We start from the raw sequence: 26,192 nt of genomic DNA on the forward strand, positions 1-26,192 counted from the left end.
TTATGATATACCTGGAGTTATAGTATAACCTAATCCTTAATACAAATAATATGAGGCTTGTCATAGACTATAGGAGAAGACTGTAGAGTTAACGGAAGTCTCCTACCACAGGCCAGGAACTTTACAACAGACCTTTCAGTGAAGAAATATGGAAAAGATAAAGAAGCAGAGCTAGAAAGATAGTGTTATCAAATTGTATTAATTTATATGTAATGAATCCTTCACTTCCGAATTAGCCTTTGCATCTAGCTAATCCCTGAACATTCATTTATTCTCAACGTACAAGAAAGTACTTGGTAAAATACTGCTTCTAAATCTGAACAGCTTCAAATGGTCCACAGTTCACAATTTCTTTATATTTATAGGTATAGATATGACATGCAAATGTTTTTACATAGTATTTAATCAAACACCTTTACTCCTTAATCTCATATCCAAAGGAGCTGAGATTAAAGAGTAAATCCCCAGCATTTTTCAGAAACAGTACCAGCCCCAAGAGCACGAAGCCTTTAAAAATATTTCCAAACATTATTTCTTTTATTCCTCTTAATCCTTTTTAAATAAAGAGGGGAAAGCACTTATCATCTCCATTCAGTTACACCAATTGGAATGCTGCTATGTGACAGAAATCATCACACTAATGCACAGGTATTGAAAGTCAAGCAACTTTGGTCTAGGCTGAATTGAATTAAGTCTTGACCTTGTAAACATTTCCATTGGAGGTAGAACATACACATTTGACTTTTTGTCAAATAGGGGGTAGTAAACAATGATTCTGAGATCCTAATAAATTAAAGGTATTGTAAAGACATTAAATATACTTTTTTAAAGAAACCAAAGACAAAAGGGCACACAGATGTTTAATAAATTAGAAAGTGAAATGTAAATCTTCATAGTTGAAATGTTTGCATCTTCAAATCTTCACTGGTTATATTTGATAATTTTTGAAACCATGATTAATAATGAGCTCACATTTTAAACTCTTAGTATGCATGGGAAACTCTGCAAGTATCTCCATTCACTATGGAGTTGTCCATAGTACTAATGACTTAAAAACAATGTCAGTCATTGCATATTCATTTTTCTTTACTCTCATGGAAGTCTGAATGAATAAGGATATTTGCACAGCAGAGATATTTTTTAAAGTTTCAGCACCCCTTCCACACTGGTGGTTTAAGTGCCTCCAGCTGCTGTTCCCATGAACACGGTGTTGATAGGTGGTAAAGAGGACACCATTTCTCTACCGCTTATTCCATGGGAGTCCAGGGTTTCTTGAGCTGGATACTGGTTGGAAGTTCCATACATACATTGGGATGAGGAAGAAGGAATTGGGTTTTGCAAACTGGAAGCTGTAAGGGAAAATATAATCAGCAATTGAAAATTTATTGACATTTTCTTTTCTCTGCAAATGCCATTCATTTTAGTTCTCTGTATTTATTTATGCACATAGCACACACACCTATTCTAAATTTGAGTTTGTATGGTTTACCAGAGCAATCATCTTTTCTTCCATTTTTTCCCCACTTGCTAGTCTCCCGGAAATTATTTCCTCTACATATTTCACAAAGAAAATTCAATTTCAACTTAAGTGATACCACCTAAAAATATACCCCAAGCTACCTCCTCTTTCCATCTGCACTTCCACAGTTGTAGTTCAAACCACTATCTTCTCTTTCCTCGACCAACACACCAGCCTCCTGACTGGTCCCATGATCTCCACCTTTGTCTCACCCACTCACCCTCCCGAGAGCAGCCAGAATGATGTTGCTGAAGTGTATATCAAACTTTCACTCATCTCAAATGCCAAAGTGGCTTCCCTTGGAATATGTTCCAAGCTTCTTACCTTATGTAGATGAGTCCCTGCCTTTTGATTTATTTGGCTCTACTCTCTCCTTCATTCAACTTGCTTAAAACACACTGGCCAGGTCTCTGCCCATTGATCTTTTAAAATTTATTCTGATTTCAGTGATTCTGCATCTACTGCTCTTCTGCCTGGAACTCCTCCCTCAGATCTTCACATCTCTGCCTCTTTCTCATCACTCAGCTTTCAACTCAAATGTTTCTGCCTCAGGATTCCTTTCTCAGCTATCCTACTGAAAGCAGCTCCTCCTTTACTGTCTGTCATTTTATCCTATTTAATCAAGTTCAGAGTACTTGGCATTATCTTTTTAAGGCATTTGCTCATGTATTTATTGCCTTACTGTCCCTCTACTAGAATGTAAACTTCTTACAGGTGAGAACTATGGCTTGATCACCACCATATCCTCACATCCAGAATGAAGGCTAGCTCCTAGTAGGGTCTCAATAAAATTCACTACCTGGCTCAATAGCTCTATTTCCCTCATATATGGTTGCTGCCTTCTAACTGCTGACATGACATGCTCTCTGCCACTAAGAACCAGGCTTTATAATTAAGAAAACCTACAGATGAACTCAGTTCTCCTTGCACTACTTACCTACTTATTCTATCCCCTCATTTTACCCTGCAGCACACTTTGCAATCTACTTGTTTAAGCCAGCTCTGATAAACTAAAGCTTAGAATCCACCCTACTCTTAACCTATGTTTCTTCAAAGCTTTCACTATCTCTTCAAGTAAACAGAACTAATAGTACCAATAGCAACGCAGTATATTTTAGTCCCATGGTGAGAAAACTTCCTGAAGTGGAATTTTCTGCTTCATTAGAGTAACCTAGAAGCAATGACCATTTGCAGATAGCAGGAGATGAGCTGCTAGATTCTGCTCAGGGAGCATGTGTGACAGTGACAGGAAGAGAAGGAGTACTTCCTATTGAATTATTGGAAAAGTACACTGAGTGAGAGAGATGGAATTGATTTCATTTTCCCTCAGGCTCTGGTTGTGTGTCAATGCCCTTTACTTTTGCTAGTCTGAAATCAATTTCATTGGAAGATTTTAACCATCTCATATAAACATTAACACTCTACCTTGATACTTAGTGAGTATATACTTGCCCTGTGAAACATTATTAGTAATTTTAGAAACTAAATATATAGTGACCAAATCTATGTTATTAGTAATAACATACTAATTAATTATTTATAGACTAAATGTATGTATAGATTTAGTTTTTACTCCATTTTCCACTCACTGATTTGTTGAGTTCCTACTATGTGGCAGACATTTTGCTAGGTGCTGATGATGCATCTAGCACAAGTTGCAGAATTTCCTCATAGATGAGGATTAAGGAAAGTAACCTGGTTGGAAGAAGATTCCAGGAGGCTTCATGGCAAGCACACCATTTTTCTTATTTTTACTTAAATGGTGTGTTAGAGACCAATAAAAATAGCAACATTTTCTAAAGAGGTGTTGAATCACATTTTACATAATGAGAAAGTGATAGTAGCACCCATCACAGGACACCAGCTGTTTTTTAAACATGGAGTGAATTTTGGATACTGATGGAGATCATGAGGCCCAAAGATGTTTATTGGCACTACAACTGGGTCCAACACTACTCAAGAGTGAGAAAAAGATATTATTGCTGCCCTTTCAAAACTTACAGTTTTTAGACTGCATTTGACAGGTCAGATTAATTTTTTGCATACTTAATAGATACCAGCTATTTTTTTTTGTAAAAAATAACAGATCTAGCAGTCGGTTTCATAATAGAGATATACAGAATAAGAAATGAAAAACTGTTATTAACTGTGTAGTCAGATGCAAAAAGTATAACTTTAGATCCAAAGTAATAAATCAACTGTGGGAACATGTTTGCTCAGTTCACCTCAGCATATCTCCCTCAAGTAATGCTGCATACCTGAGGTCAATGACTTCTTAAAATGTTTTCAAGAACTACTAAAATAATTCACCTAGGACTGGAGTTCGACATGCAACTGGAGATGATGTATCTGCATAAAACGAGCTGGTCTGTTTTCTACCACTGTCATCTAAAATGTTAAGTGGATCGTGGATGTCACTGTAGGGGGGCAGTGAGCGAACACTGCTGATGACAGAAACGTGCTGATTCACCATTGATCCGAGCCTATGAGACTCTGGGTAGTTTATGTTACTTCCATAGTATCCTGTAACAGAAAATGTTGAAAATTTGCTGTTAACTTATCACAAAGAACTTTCAAGGAAAAAAAAAAGTGACAAAATAATTAAGTGATGTCCTAAAGATATCAGACTGCAAGTATTACATGTGTCTCTACATAGGCTACAGAATTGGATTTGTGCTTGCCTATGGATAAGGTTTAATGTGCTGTTTTTTGTGTTTTTTAATACATAAGTGTTGTAGCATAATACATAATTTAATACATAAGAATTGTATTAACTTTAAGACCAGATTATACCTCTGTCAGATTTCCCTTATCTACATGAACAAGCTCTGCCTCTGAAGAAAGAAAAAAGCACTATTAGCCTGTCACAAAAAAATGCTACTTTCATGTATAGATGCATGATTTTTGGAGACAAAGCCTGGGCTACACTTAGGAGAAAGGCACCAAAGAAACCTACATGCAAAGCCTATTTTGGTGACTCAAGGTCACAGGTCTCCCTACTTCCCTTACCTTCCAATTTTTATTGGCCTAACTGTTCTGGCCCCAATCTTTAAAATCTGCTTTTAGTTAGCAGGAAGAAATATTATCCACTAAAAATGTTTTCAAAAGACGGAACATTCTTCTTTGGGGCTATTACGGTAGGTCTCAAACATATGACTTAACCTATTTTTTTTTAGCATGTGTGGTATTTAGGAGGGCAATTTTAGGACAGAGGTGGTGTCTCACGCCTTTAGAAGGCAACCTCAGCACTTTGGGAAGCCAAGGAGAGAAGACTGGTTAAGTAAGTAGTTTAAGACCAGCTTGGGCAAACATAGCAAGACTCTGTCTCTAGAAAAAAATTAAAATTTAGCCAGGAATGGTGGTACATGCTTGTAGTTCCAGCTACTTGGGAAGCTGAGATAGAAGGATTTCTTGAACTCAGTAGTTTGAGACTGCAGTGAATCATAATTCTGCCAATGCACTCCAGCCTGGGCTACAGAGCAAGACCCTGTCTCAAAAAATGAAGAAAGGCAACTTTAATAAAGCCACAAAAATTAGGAAATATATGTGTATGTAATAGAAATCATCTCCAAATATCTAAGACTCCGTGATCATTGGAAGCCATAAATGAAAGGACATGCTACTTAGCAGAGGTGGAACTCAATGTCTGATTTTACCTCATTGCCATCTCAAAAACTAGGAAAAATTCTTTTAAAATGTTAATACCATTTGGTGAATTAGGAGGCAGTGTTGCTCCTTGGCAGCTGGCAGCCCCTGTGTTGCTCAGGAAATTGAAGCTTCCCGTATTTAAAAACTGCATATTTTGTGAATCCTGGGCTTGCAGGGATGGGCCATAGCTGGATGGCGGCCGGGAGTTATATGGAGAGCCTGCACAACTGCCACTGAAGAATTCTCTTGAAAGCTGCTGTTCAGTCCAAGCCATGCATCGACCATGCTCGGTGTGATGAGGATAGAGTCCTGATGGCGGGTGGGGCTGTGCCCGAAACACAGTCTGGTAGTTAGAGCTGGTGCTATAAAAGTCATGGTTGGCTTGAGGGAGAGTAGGAAAAATGGGCTCTGGGTATGTGGAGCAGTGTGATGGAGCTGACAGTACTGGGCCCACACTTGGGGGTCTCCCTGCCATTGGTCCTTGGTTAATGACACTTCCTCGGCTTGTCATGGCTGGAGAAATGGGTGGTGTCATCAGATGACCAGTATTCTGTGAAAACTCCATTTGACCTAGAAAAAATTATCATAAATTCTTTTAGTGTCATATCACAGTAGATGGGCTCACGTCTTTAAACAATATTCAAAAGATATATTAATATATTGTTTTCCTCACATCTTTAAACAATATTCAAAAGATGTGTTAATATATCATTTTCCGTCTTGCTTCATTTCTACCCTCCAAAAACAACTAGACTGGAAAGTACCAAAAATCCAATAATTTTAAAAATATTATCACAACACACATATGTATCACAACAGTGGAGAGTTGGAGTTGTTGACTATAGAGGAGAGTCTGGCTTCATGGTTCCTCCACAGGTAGCATGGTGAGAGCATGGGTGTCTGCTGCTCATATTTCCCATTAATTAAAAATTGGCTGATTGTTAAACCATTTGATTTTTAGGGTAAAAAGAAAACATCACTAATGTCAAAATGGCCATGGCTTAGAAGCAGTCAATTCAAAATGTCATGCAAATACCTCTGAAAAGTAATGTGATTTATGAATGCCAAACTCTCTGGGCCTCCAGTGTTCCTTTGGTAGAATTGGACCCCTGAACTATAAGGCTCTTCTAGGTTTAAAATTCTGTAAATCAAATAAAGTAATGTATATAAAAAGATTTCAAAAAAGACACAAGGCAATAAGCAGATTTAAAATACTCCCAAGTAGCTTGTTCAAGCTGCCAAATATTCATTTTGACACAAAGAGAACCTTAAACCAAAAGGGAGAATTATTGTAATGATTATCCTAAAATGGCCAAATCCACTTTTTAATGGAGGAAAAATAAAGCCTCCTCAAAATCCAAAATTAAGCAACCCCTTTTTTTGAACTTCAAAGCATCTTAAGGATTTTATGTATACTTCATCTAATTATTTCTTCCACTTAATTAACTAATTATTCATACTTCTGAAATAACTTATGGAGTGTGTCAAAACATGGTACCTGTGTTTATAATAGTATTAGTATGGCTGAAAATCATAAAAATATTATAAATCTTTATTAAAACTCAGCTAAAATCATCCTTTTTTATTGTTGGAATTCCTGGAGTGGAGGTTATGAGTTTTAAGAAAAATGAAGGAATAGGCTTCTCTGAGATGTGTTGAAGTCTAAGCAGTTCTCTTTAGCATACTTGTGAGTGGCATGTTGTCTGTATTCCCAGCAGGCAACGGGTGCAGAGCAGGGCCTATGCCTCCAGGTTGACTGGATGGCAGAGGGAGATAGGTTGTCTCCACATGGCTTTCATTCTTTACAGGATCACTGGAAACCAAGCTCCCTTTATTACGGTTGGCCAGAAAGCATGAACTCGGAGAAGCAGTGAAGGCAGCTTTACTCGCATCTGGAAAAAGTTTTTTTAAATGGGAAATTTGAGATTGCTTTCTTTTCTCATATTCCTGTTAGATAAACCAAGTAAAAGAAAATGGAAATGATTCATTGTTGAGTATTTAATTGGGAAACTCCTAAGCAATGTTTTTCATGGGAAGTGAGGCTGGCAGAACTTTGCTCTTGGCAGTGATGCTGGGACTTTTTTAGCTGCATATTTGTGAATGTAGATGCAGATGAGGAGCATGAAATAATCTACTTTGGAGTGAAGTCTTCAAAATGCAGGTTGCCCCATCCCAAATAGATGTGTTTCCTTCCTTCTCTAAACTCCTATAGAACATATCTTTACACCACTTATCTATGTAGTATACCACATGTATCCTGAATTATAGTTATTTTTTGTATTATGGTCACTCTCCAACTTCACCTAAACTTCCAGAAATTAAGATTATCAATTTTGTATCCTTCAGAGTTTCCTGTAAAGTACTTTTGACTACTCTACATATCAATGAATGAAAGAAAAATAGTGCTCCAATAGTGTGAGCTTATGGTAAGAATTAGCAATGACATGTTTGAAGAAAAACTCTGAGATTATGACAAGCCTACTTAATATCTCCACTTACAAATTCTTGAACTTAAGATTTAAACAAAGAATATGCAAAACAAAATAAGTTACCTGAATTCTTCATGTACTTGTCCAGTAAATTCTGTAACTCCTGCTCTTTGTCATTATTAAACTGAGTCTCCATGGCCAAGAGAATATATTCATCGAGAAGCATTCGAATCAAATGAAAAGAACCTTGTTTATGGATGGAGAATGGGGAGAGGACAGTGTGAAATGTAAAAAAAAGGAGAGAAAGAGAAGGAAAAGGAAAGAGAAGTCAGTTATCTTTGTGACCATCTCGCAACACTTTACAAGGAGCAACTGAAATAAACAAATACTTGTTGGACTTTAAATGACCTGCTAAGACCAACATGCTTAACTTGGGTCTCTAATCTTTCTGTGTATTGCCTGCCCTGCTCACTGTGTATACTGTCCTGCCAGCTCTTTGGCCACTAATTACATCAAAGGAAAATACGGATGAAAGTGAGACATGCTTTATGCTTTAAGAGGGCACACATTGGAGTGTGATAAGCTTTAACTTGGGGAAAATGAGCTCTACTCTTCTCTATTTCTGTTTACTTTGTACTAAATAATTAGACAATGGCCAACATAGTCTGAAAAAAGGCAAATAAAGAGATGTCTTTCTAGTCTGAAACAAAATATTCTTAGATTTGGCAAAAACTAAAAGAGTAATTTTCAAGTGAAATATGTTCTGGAAAACCTAAAACTTCTTTTAAATATTCAATAGATTTCCAACAAAGGATTTTTTTTGTAGGAAGGCCAGGCATCAATGCTGTACATTTTACAAAACCTTAAATATGGACAATTCTATTTCAAATAATTGACAATGCATTTTGTTTATTCTTCAATAGAAGTTCACTGAATTTGTTTAATTCTATAGAACATTAAATAAAACAATTTAGTTAATTGTAATCTCTTTCATAATATAAAGATTTCCTGAAATGCAGCTACCAAATGCAAAGTTACTACCCATGAGTTTAACATTATAACTACAACAGAGGAATTTCTGGAATTTTAACAAAAAAGAAGGTATTCAATTTTTTAAAAAGCTAACTTGACCCTGTTTGTCTCCCAAGTCATATAGAACAGGAAAAATGGGTCAGAAACATGAGATTGTGTCTTCTAAGCTGCTTGTTGATTCCTGGAGTGCAGCTATATGTGTTTTCACAAAAGATGCAGAAATGTTCTATATTGCAATGAATAATAACTTTGGAAAATAATGTCTTCATTATTGTTGGTTTGTTTGTTTAACAGAAAAAATTTATCCAAGCACTGATGAAATGTAATGATAATAGCTTCTATGCATTAAGCATTTCCTGAGTGCTAGCCAATTTGTTTTTATATGCATCATCTCAACAAAGTACCTATACAACCTTTTGAAGAGAATATTCTTCCCCTTTTTCAATGAGCAGATTGGCCTGCCGCCAGAGAGAAGCAGTGTTAGGATTTAATCCTGCATATGGTCTGACTCGAAAACCCAGGCTCATAACTACCATTTTCTCATAGTTCAATATTCAGATACAGTTTAAGAAGTGACAATGTAACATGTTTAAAAGCTGATAGGAGATGTGACTGGGGAGCAAATGATATAATTCATTTAAGAAGAGTTTTATAAAGCACATATGTTACCAAAACTGGATGCGTTGTTCAAGGTGAGATTATGCATTACTCGAGCACCAAAAAAACTCCACTTTAACAGAAAGTCTTGAGCTCTCTTCTTTAATGACCTTCCATTTTGTTTGCTGGTCTAAAAGTAAAGAACAAAATAAAACTATAAAATCTGTCCTCTCATTACTGCATGAATCCTATGTTAGATCAAGAGGTAAATAGACTGTCTAACAAATGGACAGATGGCATGGCATTTATTTCATCAAATAAAACTATCTGTCCAGGGATTTTAATGCTAGCCTATCTTTGCTAATGTTTTAAGGGTAATACATCTTTATTCAACATGGCTTTGTTTCCTGATAGAGTTAGACAACAAAATGAAATAATTTTCAAAGTATTTTTATTTTTTAATTTTTCTTTGACAGAGCTTTAAAAAGAACAGAAGGTGAGGTGTGAAGGAAGGGCTGTATATTTTTGTGAATGATTAACTTTGACTTCTTTGGTACTGAATAATCATGTTTTCCTTCCAGAAGAAAAAAAGTCTCAAAAGTATAACTAGTTTCATTGATATGAAATGGTTAACACCAACTAGTGATGGATATATTTGTTCTAATTGCTTGTTTCATGATGGATGACTAGGTTAACCAAAGAAAATGAAGAAATCCCAGAGAAAACACAAAATATTGAGCTTTTGGAATTCAGAAATGCAAATGCTGAAAACCATGTTTTCTGTCAGCATTTATGAAATCTTCCTTTTTAGAAACGGGCCAGATAGTTCCAGTTTCTAAGTTTATCTTTATCTACTGATGTTACTCAGCTGTAACTTTATTGACTGATAGGGAAGGCAGGGCATCTTGTAGTCTTTGGGCAAAAAAGGAGAAATATAATGGAATCTATGTCCAATGCTCTCAAATCTCGACATATTTCTAATTTCAATAACTGGCTTACCTTATTTATACAGAATCAAAAGCTTTTCAAAGCCTTTACGCGCACAGCCTGTCACCCCTCTCCCCCTAGTCAAAAAATTATAGCCAGTTTAGCATTTACTCTTAACAAGAAATTTATTTCCTGGATCTGTCATTAAAAAGTACCTTAATAACTCTCTGTTCTACCACAGTATCCAGCCATTCAATAAAAGCCTCCACGGTGGCATTCTTCTTAAGGAGATCCTTCAGTTCTTGGAACACAGTGATAGAGTCATCTACCCAGGGGGAAAAAAAAAAAAGAAAAGAAAAGAAAGAAGAATATTTTACTCTACTTACAATCCAAGAGAAAACCTAAAAACTAGGAATTATCAATACTTTGATAGCATAGAAAGGAAAGACAGAAAAATGTGTGAAAAAAATTAATTTCATATCTCAAAAACAGTAACAAAAAATCCTTAATACTGTACTCTTCAATGTTTTTGTTTGTTTTTGAGACAGGATCTTGCTTTATTGCCTAGGCTGGAGTGCAATGACATGCATGACTTACTGCAGCCTCAAACTGGGCTCGAGTGATCCTCCTGCCTCAGTCTCCCAAGCAGCTGGGACTCCAGGCACTCACCAACAAGCCTGACTAAATTTTTTTTTTTAATTTGTAGAGATAGGCTCTTGCTACATTGCCCAGGCTGATCTTGAACTCTTGGGCTCAAGTGATCCTCCCACTTCAGCCTCTTGGAGTGTGCCCAAAATTTTAACAAGTGTATATATCTTGGTATATATTGAAATATAGGTTTAAATATTATATTTATATATATGCATATACTAGGAAAGATTAAGTTGTTAATGTAGTTGAATATTCACTTTGAGTCCGGTGTTTTCATTAAATGGAACAGATTAGTTAAAAGCTAATGAATGAACCTAAGCTTGGTGATTTCCTGCTTTCCAAAATATCCTTTATCTTTAGTAAAAGATAAGTTATTCACTACAGAATTCAGTTATTCACCTGAATAACCTTTATCATGTAATATTTAAAAGGACAGTTTAAGACTATCCTTTTACTAACAAGTTTAAGGTTTACTGAATCTCAAAAAGTAATACTATTTTATGTTAGGAAATAAAAAGTGGGGTTCAGATTGTTCCCCAGAGAGCAGTCCATAGTTTGTGTTCCAGTGTATAGGAGGCTGCAGATTTTGTCTTTTCAAAGACAGCGAGAGGAAAAAATAGTGGCTGTTATCCCTTAGTAATCAAGCCTAGCTGTCTAGCCACACATATTAGTTTGGTAAGCTCTGTCAGATGGTCCAAATCTGAGTAGAGAGTCTGCTTTGAAAACCCGCATTGTGCTGAGATACCATTTTGATATGTATTACATACCACAGGATGACAAGATTATAAAACACATGCAAATTTGTATACATGTAACGTAAAACTGAAAGAAAACTTACAAAACTCAAAACCATTTTGATTATTTTCAGATTATTTCCATTTCATTTATTTCTAGGTAATGAGATTATAGATGACTTTTTGTTTTCCTCTATATTTTCTGTATTTTCCACAATTAGTAATTATAATTATTTTTGATTAGAGGATAAATTTTTTAAATTAAAAATATTTTTATAAACCAGCTTATTTTATAATCAGATGTGATTTTTAGCCCAGAACACTTTTGACAATGCAGAGAAACATTTTTGGTTGTCTCTACTTGGGGGAAGCTGCTACTGTCATCTAATGGTTAGAGGTCAGGGTTGCTGTTAAACATCCTACAACACACTGGACAGGCTTCTCCAACAGAGTTACCCAGCTCAAGATGTCAATTTGCTGAGCTTGGGAAACCTTGTTCTAAACAAAGAGAATGGACTTACGTTCAGTGTAGATACCAGATTCAGTGTCCGTGCTGCCTGAAATAGTAAGAAGGGCTTGAGAGCCAATGCTGTTCAAGTCAACCCTTTCAATATCAGATACCATAGAATTAACCACATGCTGGTCAAAGAGGGCTGGTCTGGCAATCTGCATAGAGAAAGTAAAGAAGACACTATGCTGTATCATTTCTAATGTATCTAGAAGAAATTTTTTAGCTTTAAGAAAAAATAATTCCTTGGGAGGAATGTATCATAAATAACTTTTTTTAATTTTAAAGCTAAAAGCAGTAGCAGAGACTCATGATCATCTCTGTTAAAAGTTTGAAAAATATTTTAAACTTAAAAAACAAAAATGGATTTTCTTTGTCCATAATCACAAAATAAGAATTTTTACATGTTACACATCCTATCTGAAATTATCTCGTTTGTCTTTTAAAATTTAGAAGGCAAGAAAATTTCATAAAGCAAATAATCATTTTGAGGAAGGAGAAGTATATTTTAACAATACACAAATGCAGCGTTCTTAATTTATGAATTACTGTTGTTCTCCTTATTTAAGAGAGCCATGATTAGTAGGCATTTTTAAATGTGTTGAGTTTATGATTTCACAATATTTAATATCACATAGGTTCATTTCTTACAACCTTAATTTGTACCACTTAGATTCACATGGCAAATAAATGTGATTGCATTCAAGTTCTTTAAATTTCAAATAACAGAGAAGTTGCAAAGATAGTGCAGAGTATTTCCATATACTCTCCATCCAGCTTCTTATCATCTTCCATAACTATTGTATATGACCCAAATCAGGAAATGAACATTGGTACGATACTTTTAACTACAGACATAATTCAAATTTCGCCAGCTTTCCCACCAATATCCTTTTTCTTTTATAGCATTCGCTTTTTGGTCTCATATTGCATTTAATTGTTGTCTACTTAGCTTCCTTCAATCTATGAAAGTTCTTCAATCTGTCCTTATCAGAAGATTTATTTTTTATTTGGTGACTCAAATGCTGTCAGCTTAGCAACCAACATACCTGAGCAAGATGTAAGAAAGACGTTTGTCGTTTCAGAGAAGACACAAATCTTCGCACAATAGGTATTTTCTTGTCAGTCAGCGCTTCTGGCAAGTTTTCCAAGGATGAAACAACCCACTGTTCCCAATTTTTAGCAAAATTTCTTATGTCTGCTAATAAGCTACAAAGAAAGCTATGTGTTAAATACTTCATTGTTAAAAAATGCATTAAACAATTATATTTTAATTGAGGTATGCTATTATTCTATGATTTCAAGAGCAGTACTTTTGAAGTCAGACAACCTAGGTCTACCATTTATCGTATTTTCTTATGATATATTTTTAAATGCTTGTGGCTATGGAGTAGGCGTATATATTTATGGGGTACATGAGATGTTTGTTATCATCTTGGTCAAAACACTCAAGCTTTTCAAACCCCACTTCAAATACCCAATTCAGAGTACAGAATAGATATACTTAAAGACTGCAATTGATAATTACAAGATATTATTAACCAGTCTTATACCAAATATTATATAAATAAAATAATATAGAGGAAAAAGTAAATAAAAAGTAAAATTTGTTTTATAAAGCAATATCTATTTATGGAGCACCAACTATGTCCAGTCCTATATGAATTTGTACTCCCAAAATACTAAAATAAATTTTATTAGTTAATTAGACTTTGTTTTTGGAGAAAAAATTGGCTTTTTTTTTCAGAATTCTATTGTTCTTACATTGGAAAGTTTTTTTGAAAAATCTTCAGGTATTGTTTCAATAAACTATTTGAGATTTTATTCCGTTGTTAAAAGAAGGCAATAATTTTATCATACCACTTTCCGATTTTGCAATTAAGACTAAAGTTAATAATAAAATATAATAATTTCTCCTATAGTTTTTATTATTGTGGTTATTTTCCATCAATTATCTTTTTTATCATAATCAAGCTAGTTTCCATTAAAACATTTCTTGAAGGTCAAAGGTGCTTAATTATCTATTTTTCACTTTAGCAGCTCTCAAAGGTATTGAAGGATTGTTTCATCCATTTTGTTTATTGAGGCCCAACTATAAGACACATCTCTTCTATCAAATACAGAGGGACAAAAGTAGAAAAATAGACTTCCTGATAAATGAATAAATGGCTACTTAATATTTTCTTATAGTATAACATACAAAGTTAAATCCTATACTAGAAAATGTTCATGTTTTATTAACTAAACGTACCTTTCAGGCATTTCTTGCATTGTTGCAGGAATGAGTACATCTGTAAGAACCTTAATCATAGGAAAAGAGGTTAATACAAAGCTTTACTTACTATTTCTATAGAAAGACATATTATTGCTGGACTACTTTTTATTCCTAGCTTGCTAGAGAATCATATGTTAACTCCTGAGAGTTATAATTTTATCTCTAAAATGAATGTATGTATGAGTTGTGAGTATGACAATAAAACAAGAAATAGTATTGTATATGTATGTGTTCAGTATGTTAATTACCAATAGATTGGTCCATTGTAATCATATACTGTTTTATGATGAAAAGTTAACCACTTTCAGAGGTAAGAGGAAGATTTTGCAGAACTGCATTTCACACTGTTCTACTTACAGAGCTCACTGTGACTCTCCAGGTCCACCATGAGGAGGAGAAACCAGGTTCATTTAAAAATACTTTAAAAGTCAGGATTTAGTGTTAGACTAAAAAACATATATGATTTAGAGGGAAAAGTATGTTTTAAAATTATTTCTTGGACAAGCTGAATGATGGTCCAAAAAGCTTTTCTCTGATGGAAACGTGTGCGTGAGCCCAGGTCTTTTCTTATACTCACTCATGGAGCTGTTTCCTCTCCTGGTTTGGGAGCTTTGTCTAATGTTAAGCAATACAGACAATTCATGCAAATTAAACCATTTTTCTCTAAATGGTGGCATTCATATTCAATCCAGAAAAAAAAAAAAAAAAAAAAAAAAAGAAGATAATCCTTATTCTCCTTTGAACCTTCTTCAACTTTAACTTGAAGTAAAGGCAGAAAATATATTGTATTTTATTCCTTCTTTCTTCCATCCTGTGATGAGGAAGTACTAGACAGAGGATTAAAATGTGAGCTCTCTTATTCAAGCTGTCTCATTAGTTCTTGGTCTGCATAGGGGTTTGTGGACTTAATTTACCTGTAAATAGTTTCTGCTTTACTTTTCTGCAAAGCTGAGAATCTGATAGTGACAACTAACTTAGAAGGATTTTATTTCCTAAATGTTTAACAGGGTCCAGCTTGGGTTTTCTTACCAACTCAGATTATTTTTTAAAAGGAAAGCTTTTGTTTTTCCTTACGATAAGTTAACAGATAAATGTAAGCAAACTCACTTTGAAGTACATACGTTGCAATATAGTTTTATCCGTCAGCTTAGACCTTGTAGCCGCCAGAGAAGAGACTGTCAGGAATTAGTCTCTTTCTGTCTCCCATTAAATGTTTGGCTAGAAGGACAATCCATTTGTCTTTATTTAGGATGTCTTCAATATCCTTCTGTAGATACTTATGAACTCTTATTTGGTTTGAGAATAGATTTAGACATTAATGCATTAAAGTCAGAGGTTTTTGAGATTTTCAAGTTATTAATCTCAGGAGGGTGCCTAACTCTGCTTTTTGCCAAAACACTGGCATTGTGGGAAATAAATCCATTGCATTATTTTAATATGAAAACATCTTAGAGACTTAATAAAATTTAACTAAGTTTTCACATATTCATAACTGTATCACATATAGATTCATTATTAGCTGTAAAAAGAAATTGTTTCACTTAACATAAACTACAATTAAAACATATACACTATTAAATATGCACTGTCAAATTGCTTGCTTTCTCATCAGAAAAAAATTGATAGTGTATCTCCACTATGAATAACACATTTACTGAAAATATATGACAAGAATTTAGATAGAATGCTATGTAAAGAAATAAATGGATTATTTAAAGACATCCAAAGTGCTTACCTTATATAGAATTGAGTCACAAACACAGAAAATATCAATGATAACAGGATTTTCAAGTAGGGGAAGAAGATGGTCAGGCATTCCTTGCCAAAAGTGTAATAAAAAATGCTGGATCTAGTTGCAGAGTAAAAAGTATGTTAAGATTTTTTTCTTTAACATGAACTTGTTAAGAACAGAACATGAAAGTATGTATAATAGGGTCAACAAAGCATTCTTTGTTATTCTTACCTCTTCAAAGTTTCCATTAATTGCATTGTCCAGGATACACTGGCAGTGAGTTTTGTACATCATTATGAGTGTATCAACCTATTTCGAGGAAGAAAAAGCTTAACCAAAGCAACATTTTAACACTGCCTTTACTTGTTAACTTGTTCAACACACACTTTTTTAAAGATCCTATTATTATCAAGCAGTATGCTCAATGCTAAAGACTCAAATATTAAGGCAAAATCCTTATTTCAAGGACCTTACTGCCTTTGAAGGAAGAAAAGCAAACAAGTGGACAACTACAGTCTAGTATGATAAGAACAATGAAAAAGGTAATTGTTCTACTATGGGCCAAAATAACATCCTAGTTTTATGCCTACTAAAAAATTAAATTTTTAAATGAATTTTTTTAATTTAATTTTTGGGTAAATAAACAAAGTAGTAAAAGTAGTAAAAATGATTTGGGTGAATAAACATAAAGTAGTAAAATACAGCAAATCTTCATACAGTTTTCTGAAGTGAATGCTTGGAGCAGTATGGCATAATGGTTTCCAATTTTGGTTCTGGAGTCAGCTCAACCTGGGTGCCACCTTCACTGCACTACTTACCAGGTATGAGTGCAAAAGTTGCTTTGTCTCTGATCCTCAAGCTTTTTAAGTAGGTAGTAATAACATATTATATGGTGTTAAGAAAATAAAATAAAATAAGATGTGATACATATGGAACAGTGCCTGGCACCCAGTAAGACCATACTAAACATTATCTGGAATTAGTAATAAAAATGATGCATTTTCCCAAAAAAAAGTTCGAACATTGAATGTCTGTTATGAAAAGTCTCTATTTCCAAGTTACCATGGATATTTGCATAGCATAGTTTAAAAAGTTTTAAGCATATTCTAAAATTTGCAATGGGTAATATTCTGGCAACTTAATGACATTCAAACTAAAACTTTTATTTTACGTGCTAGAAATTTCCCTACCTGTTGCCGGTTACATGTTCTATGTGAAAAGAAACAATGTTTAGAGGTTCAGTGTGTGAGCTTTGCTTTCAGATTACCTGGATTTCAATCTCAGCTCTAATTTGACACTTACTAGTTATTACTAGTTATATAACATTAGGCATGCTACTTGATATTTATGTGCTTTAATTTCCTCATGTCTAAAATTGACATGATAATAACAGTAGCTATAAAATAGGTTGCTAGGAAGACTAAATGAATTAACAAATATAAAGTGTTTGGAATAATCCATAATACATATTAAGAAATTGATGGATGGCAGCTATTTTGATTCCAATAGCGTCTAGAGCAGTGGTGGTGATGGAGGTGTCCTATCCTAACCCTTTGCATTTCCCTTTATTCCTATAACCCAATGCACATATCTTTGTGGTTTAGCTTACAGCAGTATAACAATGACATGAACATTACTGATCCATTTGGAGGACCTGTGCTGACTATAGAATACCTCTAGCAGGATATGTCACCATCAATGTAAATGAGACTTACTCTATACTTCAGGCAATGCTATTATATTTTCAGATTACTCCAAGTCGTATTTTTAAAATGAGGATGAGTATGACATGAAAGATGGAAGTGAAGTCTTGTTGTCAAAAATTAACCCTTTCTGTATACATCAAAAAAAAGGCGATATCAATATATCAAGGAGAGATATCTGCTCTTCCATGTTTATGGCAGCACTATTCACATTAGCCAACATATGGAATCAACCTAAGTGCTCATCAATGGATGAATGGAAAAAGAAAACGTGGCATATACACAAAGGAATATTATTCATTCATAAAAAATAAAATCCTCTCATTTTCAGCAACATGGATGGAACTGGAGGACATTATGTTAAGTAAAATAAGCCAAGCATAGAAAGACAAATATCACATGCTCTCACTCATATGTGGGACCTAAACAAGTGGATCTTATGAAGGTAGAGAGTAGACTCATGGTTACCAGAGGTCAGGAAGAGGAGGGGGAGAGGAAAATAAATACAAATTGATTAATGGGTACAAATATACAGTTTCATAGAAGAAATAAGATCTAGTGTTTGATAGATCGATAGGATGATAATAGCTTACAATAATCTATCACATATTCAAAGTAATTAGAAGAGAACAATTCAAATGTTCCTAGCAAAAATAAAAGACAAATATTTAAGGTGATCAAAAACCCATTTACGCTGATTTATCCATACAAATTATATGAGCATATTAAATTATCACATGTGCCCCAAACTATGTACATCTATTCTGTATCAATTAATTCATTTAAAATTAGTCCTTTGAGTCCTGAAATCTATTAAAGTAGAAGTAAGCCTTTATCTTCACAAGTCTTTCTGTTGTTATAAAATTTGTTGCTTTATATACAAATCATCAAAAATTTTTAATCTTTTTTTTATTATTATACTTTAAGTTCTAGGGTACATGTGCAGAAAGTGCAGGTTTGTTACACAGGTATACACAAATGGTGGTTTGCTGCACACATCAACCCATCATCTACATTAGCTCTTTCTCCTAATGCTATCCCTCCTGTTGCTCTCCACCCCCAGCAGGCCCCCATGTGTGACGTCCCCCTCCCTCTGTCCATGTGTTCTCATTGTTCAGCTCCCACTTATGAGTGAGAACATGCAGTGTTTGGTTTTCTTTTCTTGTGTTAGTTTGCTGAGAATGATAGTTTCCAGCTTCATCCATGTCCCTCCTGCAAAGGACATGAACTCATCCTTTATTATGGCTGTATAGTATTCCATGGTGTATATGTGCCACATTTGCTTTATCCAGTCTGTCACTGACGGGCATTTGGGTTGGTTTCAAGTCTTTGTGCCACAATAAACATACAAGTCCATATGTCTTTATAGTAGAATGACTTATAATCCTTTGGGTATATACCAAGTAATGGGATTGCTGGGTCAAATGGTATTTCTAGTTCTAGATCCTTGAGAAATTGCCACATTCTATTCCACAATAGTTGAACTAACTTCATTTGTTTATTTAATACTTACATAGTCTTAGGGCAATAAATTTTAGTTCTATTGTACTTTGCATTCTTTGTAAACAAAATCTTAGTCAATTTTCTGAGAATAGGCATTGTATTAGAGAGGGCAGGAGCAGAGACAATCTTAGCTCCACTAAAGACAGTGAGCACATTGTGGGGGAGACAATTGCCTCGAGAGACACTACAAGTAGCAGGCCCCAGGATTCAGTCAATACCTTTACGGGGGTTAGCTTTTCACTGGGCAGTGTCTATTCCTTCTGTCTTAAAGAAGCAGGTGCTGGCTGGGCACGATGGCTCACGCCTGTAATCCCAATACTTTGGGAGGCCAAGGCAGGTGGATCACTTGAGGTCAGGAGTTTGAGACCAGCCTGGTCAATGTGAAGAAATCCTGTCTCTACTAAAAACACAAAAATTAGCCAGTCATGATGGCAGGCACCTATAATCCCAGCTACAGAGGCTGAAGCAGGAGAATCACTTAACCTCTGGAGGCAAAGGTTGCCGTGAGCCAAGATCACGCTGCTGCACTCTAGCCTGGGCAACAAAGTGAGACTCTTCTCAAAAGAAGAAAAAAAACAAGTGCTTTACGTGCTTAATTTTAGTCCCACCACACTTTCTAGGAACTGACAAATTACTTGAAAAACTTGGCTAGTGGCAAAGAAGGTGAAAGAGCTAAATTGTCCTCAAAGAAGGGTGTCAGTCCCTGGCTTTCATGATGGAGTCCACTGGGAACGAACTTAGAAACCAAGAGTTATGAAAGCACCTTGATACCTGAGTGATAAATGATCTACAGACCAGTCTTTCAAATTGGCAGGTATGAACTTCCTTGAAGGACAGGAGAGAAACTGAAGTAAACTATTGGAGCCTGTTTTTTACTTCTCCTTTCTTCTTTGTTGCTCCCCTTTTTGGTACCCCCACCACCACCACCACCAGGTATATTTAAACCATAAACATCTTCACGATAAGTTTGCATGAAAGCAATCCTCTCCACAAAAGTAACCCAATAATACCCTCCCTCAAAAGACTGAGATCCCCCTGATTTCCACAGGAATCCTCACAAACTGCCACATGTTAACATTCACTGGGGGGTTCTCAAATATGAAGTCATCACATCACACATTACATCTACAAGGTAAAAATTATGTAATAACCTTGAGAAATGTAATGGGAGAGACCAGTGAGAAGTGAACATAGTTCGAGAGACTCCCTTGGATTTGGCATCTGAGAATTACCTTCAATACTTTGCTCATTCTTTTTTTAAGGATATGTTTTCCTTTTTTTATTCAACTTTTATTTTAGATTTAGAGGGTACATATGCATGTTTGTTACGTAAGTACACTGAGAGATGCTGAGGTTTGGAATACAAATGATTACCCAGATACTGAGCATAGTACCCAATAGTTTGTCAACCCATTTCCCCCTCCCCCTTCCCCAGCAGTAGTCCCCAGTGTCTACTGTTGCCATTTTATGACTAGAAATACCCAATGTTTAGCTCTCAATTATATGTGAGAACATGCAGTATTTAGTTTTCTTCTCCTGCATTAATTTGCTCATGTTAATTGCCTCCAGCCGCATCCACATTGCTGCAAGACATGATTTCACTCTTTTTAAAGAATGTTTTGCCTATTCGTAACTAACAGAGTATGAGTGTCATCAAAAATGAACCCTGTAAGTTACTATGCATCTCTACTTATATGCCAATAAATTTTTTTAAAATCAATCTACTATCTTGACTTTCTTTCTACAAAAAGCCCATTACTAAAGTAATGCATCTGGACATTAGTTAATCAAATTCCTCTATCTTTGCACCTCAGAAATATGAACTGACTGAATATACTATAAAAGACATCTTCTTCAAATGCTAATGAAATATATACTTTGGTTGAAACAAAAATGTATAAATAATTATGCTGTAATTTAATAATGATCCCTCCTACAAAACAGCCAACAGATCCCCAACAAATGATTCTAGAAGAACAGAAATAGAAGATTTAGCTTACACACTGTTACATAAACCTTGAAAAGTCATATTGAGAATTATTTATAAACTGAATCCCAATGAAAAGGATTCTTTCTTAACATTGAAAAATGCAAATGTAAGAGAACATAGAATTTTAGAATTAAGGAAAGTTTGTGCTCACCTAGCATAGTCCTTGCATTCATCTAGATACCTCCCCCTCAGTGCTAGGAACAGAGTCTGTCCTAGAAAAGTGCTTGATGACTACTTACTTAAATAAAATGAAGATAATTGAAAACATAAAACTTTTAGTTGAGGACAGCATAAGTGACAGACACATTCTATGATTTTCTTCCTCAGTAGAGCTTTAAATAAAAAATAGTGTTTAGTCTTTTAAGGTTTATTTTACCACCCTCTAATTACACACTATCATGGAGATGGTAAATAATTAATTGAAAGTGTTAATGTTAACAAAAGTTTGTCCCTCCTATAAATCAGTCAATTATGTTTAATTATGCAGATTTCTTATTGCTTCCTGCAGTGCCTTGAAATTCCCAGCAAACTGACATATGGAGCCAACATATCAGAAAATCAATAGAGAAATATCTGCAATTGATACCTTGTCCTTAGAAATGCATCCTTGGTATACAAGGTGTTGAGCGCTGGGGAATTCTGGAAGAAGTGTTCCAGTTTTTGAGCTAAGCGAATATTTACGAGTGAAGCCACCCTGTAATTTAGAAAAATGAAAACAAATACATCGTTATCAACTATATGCCTCCAAAATACTATTCTAGTAAAATACAAATCCATAAAATTTCATTCTTCATCACCCTGTAAACCATGAGGAATTAGGAGATTTGAGTAGACTGTTTAGATTGCATAACTGAATAAACTAGACATGTCAGCCAAATGGCTTTCAAACCTTCAATAAATAGTTCCATAGTTAGGATATTTTTCTTATCAGTTTGAATTTTAGTTTTGAATATTTGTCAGTTTTCACAACTTTAAAAATTTAAGTACACATTTGCTAATGGCATACATTTAGGAAGATCTGCCTTTGGAACTATTGAAATTATTTTACTTATAAGAGGATCAGGAATTGTCAAATTCAATCTCCTTCTTCACAAATTAAGTAAATGAGATGATTAAAAGTAAATTAATTTATTCAGTCTCAGAGGTAATTACTAGCATAATTTTCATTGGAGTCTATCTTTTGATTCTCAAGCTAATTCACTGGACTCTTCCACATCAAGGTTCCTCTACCCTAAATTCAGGTGTGTGTTATTCATTCACATCTCTTGGGGAAAGCATACCTCTAGCCATTTTCAGAAATTTAGAAAAGTGACAAATGACTTATAATGCTACTGTGCTAGTTTACTTAAAGAAACCCATATGGAAAGAACAAATGCATATTCACGACAGAACTGGAGCCTCAGCAAATCTGTCTCCCAGGACATAACTGATTGTTTCTCCACTCCAAACAAAATTTTAGCAAACTGGGTTGTAATCAAAAGTTTGGAGAAAGAATGAAATTATGAATATAACAAAGGGCACGAGGTGTCCTTGACAAGGGAAAATTTTTGTTCTTTCTCACGATTTTCTCGCCTTTATTTCTAGACTGCATTTCTTTATCACTGTCACATTAAAGATGTTTAGTAGACAAAAACTTAAGTACTGTCATAGATAGGTTGGGTTCCCATCCTGTCTTTCTAGAATGTATGATGGTAGAGCCAAAGAAACTGGGAGGATTTTGAGTCCTTAAACACCAGATATTTTAGAAGCCCTGATTTCTTGTTGACTTATTTAATATAAGATTTAAACAAGGTTTATATTTAAAATATAGTAGAAATTTATTTTTTAATTAGGTTTAAATTTTTAGCTTTATTAATCTCTTTTCAAGTATAGTTATTCTTAATTTGTTTTAATTAATAACTATTACTTAATAATTATCATAAACTTATATAATAGCACAGTTAATCCCAATCCACTCTATTTATTAATCTATCTGAATTTAAGAAATGCTTCAAAGACTTTCAATGCTTTGGGCTTTCCATTTATGAGTACCAATTACCATTGTACTGTCAAAGATTATCAATAAATACAGAAAAAAATGTAGAATACAAGAAAATAAATAATTTGATCTTTAGAGGAAGGAAGTTATATGACAAAATATAAAACTAACACTTGTTGGATAAGCATAATAAAAATTAACCTAAATCTTAATTTTAGAAAGGTTTGTACTTTTCACATATTTTTTTTCTCTTGTGTGGAAAGTCATGTTTATTCTTCCCAATGTGTGATTTGGTGATATGTGAAAAGAGAAACAAAGAAATATAAACCCCTCAAAATGACAATACATAGTATTATATTAAATTGAAGTTAGGAATAAAAGAATAGTCTTATTTCCATTAAGAATATATAATTAGTAATCAAAAATCTTTTTACAAAGAAAAAAATAGGCTCAAAATATTTTAACAAGTGATCTTTTATCAAGCATCCAAAAAACAGACAAGTTCACGCTTAATAGATTTTTTTCTGATGATAGCAAAAAAGGATAACTTTCCAATTCACTTGAAAATATATATGTCAAAGCTAAATAAGAACAGAAAAAGAAAAATTATGTTTCAATCTCACTTATCACTACACTTAAAACAGTATTAAACAAAATACTAACAAACAAAATTCAGTACTGTATAAGATGATCATGCTTGTTAGGTTTAAATTCATCATATTAACAACAAATAGAGAAAATGATGTATATTATACAATCATTTCAAATGATGCAGAAAAAAAAGTTTGTTTAAAATGTAACTACCATTCATTACTCTCTCTCTCTCTCTCTCTCTCTCTCTCTCTCTGTGTGTGTGTGTGTGTGTGTGTGTGTGTGTGTGTGTGTGCATGCTAGAAACAGAAGAAAACATAATTATTATACAAAGACTATCAGAAGCCCACACAAATGTCTTATTTAGTGGTAAAATACTATAAAAAATTCCCTTGAAAATCACAAGCAAGATAAAGTTGCCTGCTGTCACCTTTTTTACTCAACACTATACCAGTTTTTATAACCAGAATAATAATAAACTCAAAAAAGTAATAAAAGATTAAGTACTGAAAAGGAAGAGACAATATTAGCATTATTTGCCACTGATGTAATTGATTTCATTGAAAAGCTAAAACAAATTACACAAAAATTATGATGAACAATAAAGATTTTTTAGCAAAATTGCTGAATAAAACATCAATTTAAAAGTCAATTGCAACAATATGGATAAAACTAGAAAACATTATGGTAAGTGAAATAAGCCAGACACAGAAAAACAAATATCACATGTTCTCACTCATATACAGGAGATTAAAAAAATTGATCACATGAGGTTAGAGAATAGAATAGTAGTTACAAGATGCTGGGAAGTGTAGTGGGTAATGGGGAATAATGAGGAGTTGATTAATGGTAATTATTTTAAATGTAAATGAATCAAACTCTCCAATCAAAAGATAGATATTGGCAGAATGAAGTTAGACAAAATAGCCTCTAAATTTAAAAAAATTGTATGTGAGACAAAGAAGGACATTATATATTAATAAAAATTCAATAAAGCAAAAAAGATCTAACAATCATAATCCTTTATGTACCTAATAACAGATAGGTACAGGTAACAGATAATAACAGATAATCAAAATATATGAAGAAAAATTGACAAAATTAAAGGGAGAAATGAAAAGTTTCACAACAATATTGAAGACTTCAATACCTCATTCTTATTAATGGACAGAACAACCAGGCAGAAGATAAGTAAGAATATAGAGGATGTAACGGCACAATAAACCAACTAGATTGACCAAACATATGCAGAATACTCTACCCAACAACATGATACACATTCTTCTCAAGGGCACATGGGACATCTTCCAGGGTAGACCATATACTAGGCCACAAGCTAAGTCTCAATGAATTCAAAGAGACAGATGTCATACAATGTATCTTCTTCAACCAACAAAGGATGAACTTGGAAATAAATAATAGCAAAAAACTGGAAAATTTACATATTTGTGGTAATTAACCAACACACTCAAAGTAATGCCCCAGAGTTGGCTTCACCAGTGAATTTTACTAAACATTTAAAAAGGAACTAACATCAATATATCTCAAAGTTTTCCAAGGAATTGAAGAGGAAGGAGTACTTTGTAACTTATTCTATAAGACCAATAATGAACTGATACCAAAGTTTGACAGAGACATTGTAAAGCAAGAAAACTACAGATCAATATCCCTTATGAACTTTGATGCAAAAACTCTCCACAAAATATTAGTAAGCCAAATTCCACACCTTAATAATAGGATTATACATCAAAGTGAGATTTATTTCTGGAAAGCAAGGATAGTTCAATATATAAAAATCAATAAATGCATTACATCGCATTTATGGAATTTTAAAAATGATAATCTCATTAGATATAGAAAAAGTATTTGAAAAAATTCCACATCCTTTCATTATAATAATACTCAACAAAGTAGCCATATAGGAAAACCACCTCAACATAATAAAATTCTTTATGAAAAACCCATACTTCATATGAGTTTTTCAAACAACCCAAAAGTTGTTTATGAAAACATCATACTTAATGGTAAAAGACTGAAAGATTTTCCTCTGAAATGAGGAACAAAGCAAGGATGTTTGCTTTCATCACTTCTACTCAACATGATACTGAAAGTCTTAGCCACAGTAGTTAGGCAAAAAGAAAGGTATCCAAAACAAAAAGGCACAAGTAAAAAAATCTCTGTTCATAGCTGATATAATCATATATGTACAAAACCCTAAAAATTACACACACAACACACACACACAACACACACACACGCACGCACACAAACTAATAAATGGATTCAACAAAGTAGCAGGATTCAAAGCCAGCATGCAAAAATTAGTTGCAGTTCTATTCACTAATAATGAATAGCCTGAAAAAAAAATCAAGAAA

At 34.0% G+C, this 26,192-nt stretch overlaps 1 protein-coding gene across 1 annotated transcript in view; it reads right to left on the reverse strand.

Moving 5' to 3' along the window:
• Positions 1 to 518: 518 nt before the first annotated feature.
• The window catches only part of RFX6 (regulatory factor X6), a 58,064-nt gene continuing 32,390 nt past the window's right edge, over positions 519 to 26,192 (reverse strand). The window contains exons 7-19 of the mRNA XM_003938628.4: positions 21,835 to 21,942; positions 16,284 to 16,361; positions 16,056 to 16,169; positions 14,297 to 14,346; positions 13,095 to 13,254; positions 12,059 to 12,203; positions 10,368 to 10,477; positions 9,298 to 9,415; positions 7,720 to 7,842; positions 6,853 to 7,059; positions 5,225 to 5,737; positions 3,830 to 4,042; positions 519 to 1,349 (exon numbers count right to left, since the gene is read on the reverse strand). Coding sequence (XP_003938677.1) covers positions 1,174 to 1,349; positions 3,830 to 4,042; positions 5,225 to 5,737; positions 6,853 to 7,059; positions 7,720 to 7,842; positions 9,298 to 9,415; positions 10,368 to 10,477; positions 12,059 to 12,203; positions 13,095 to 13,254; positions 14,297 to 14,346; positions 16,056 to 16,169; positions 16,284 to 16,361; positions 21,835 to 21,942 — 2,115 coding nt within the window. The 3' untranslated portion in view covers positions 519 to 1,173. The remainder of the gene's footprint in view (positions 1,350 to 3,829; positions 4,043 to 5,224; positions 5,738 to 6,852; positions 7,060 to 7,719; positions 7,843 to 9,297; positions 9,416 to 10,367; positions 10,478 to 12,058; positions 12,204 to 13,094; positions 13,255 to 14,296; positions 14,347 to 16,055; positions 16,170 to 16,283; positions 16,362 to 21,834; positions 21,943 to 26,192) is intronic.

This window comes from Saimiri boliviensis, chromosome 4 (genome assembly GCF_048565385.1).
Source record: "Saimiri boliviensis isolate mSaiBol1 chromosome 4, mSaiBol1.pri, whole genome shotgun sequence".
Taxonomy (NCBI): Eukaryota; Metazoa; Chordata; class Mammalia; order Primates; family Cebidae; genus Saimiri; species Saimiri boliviensis.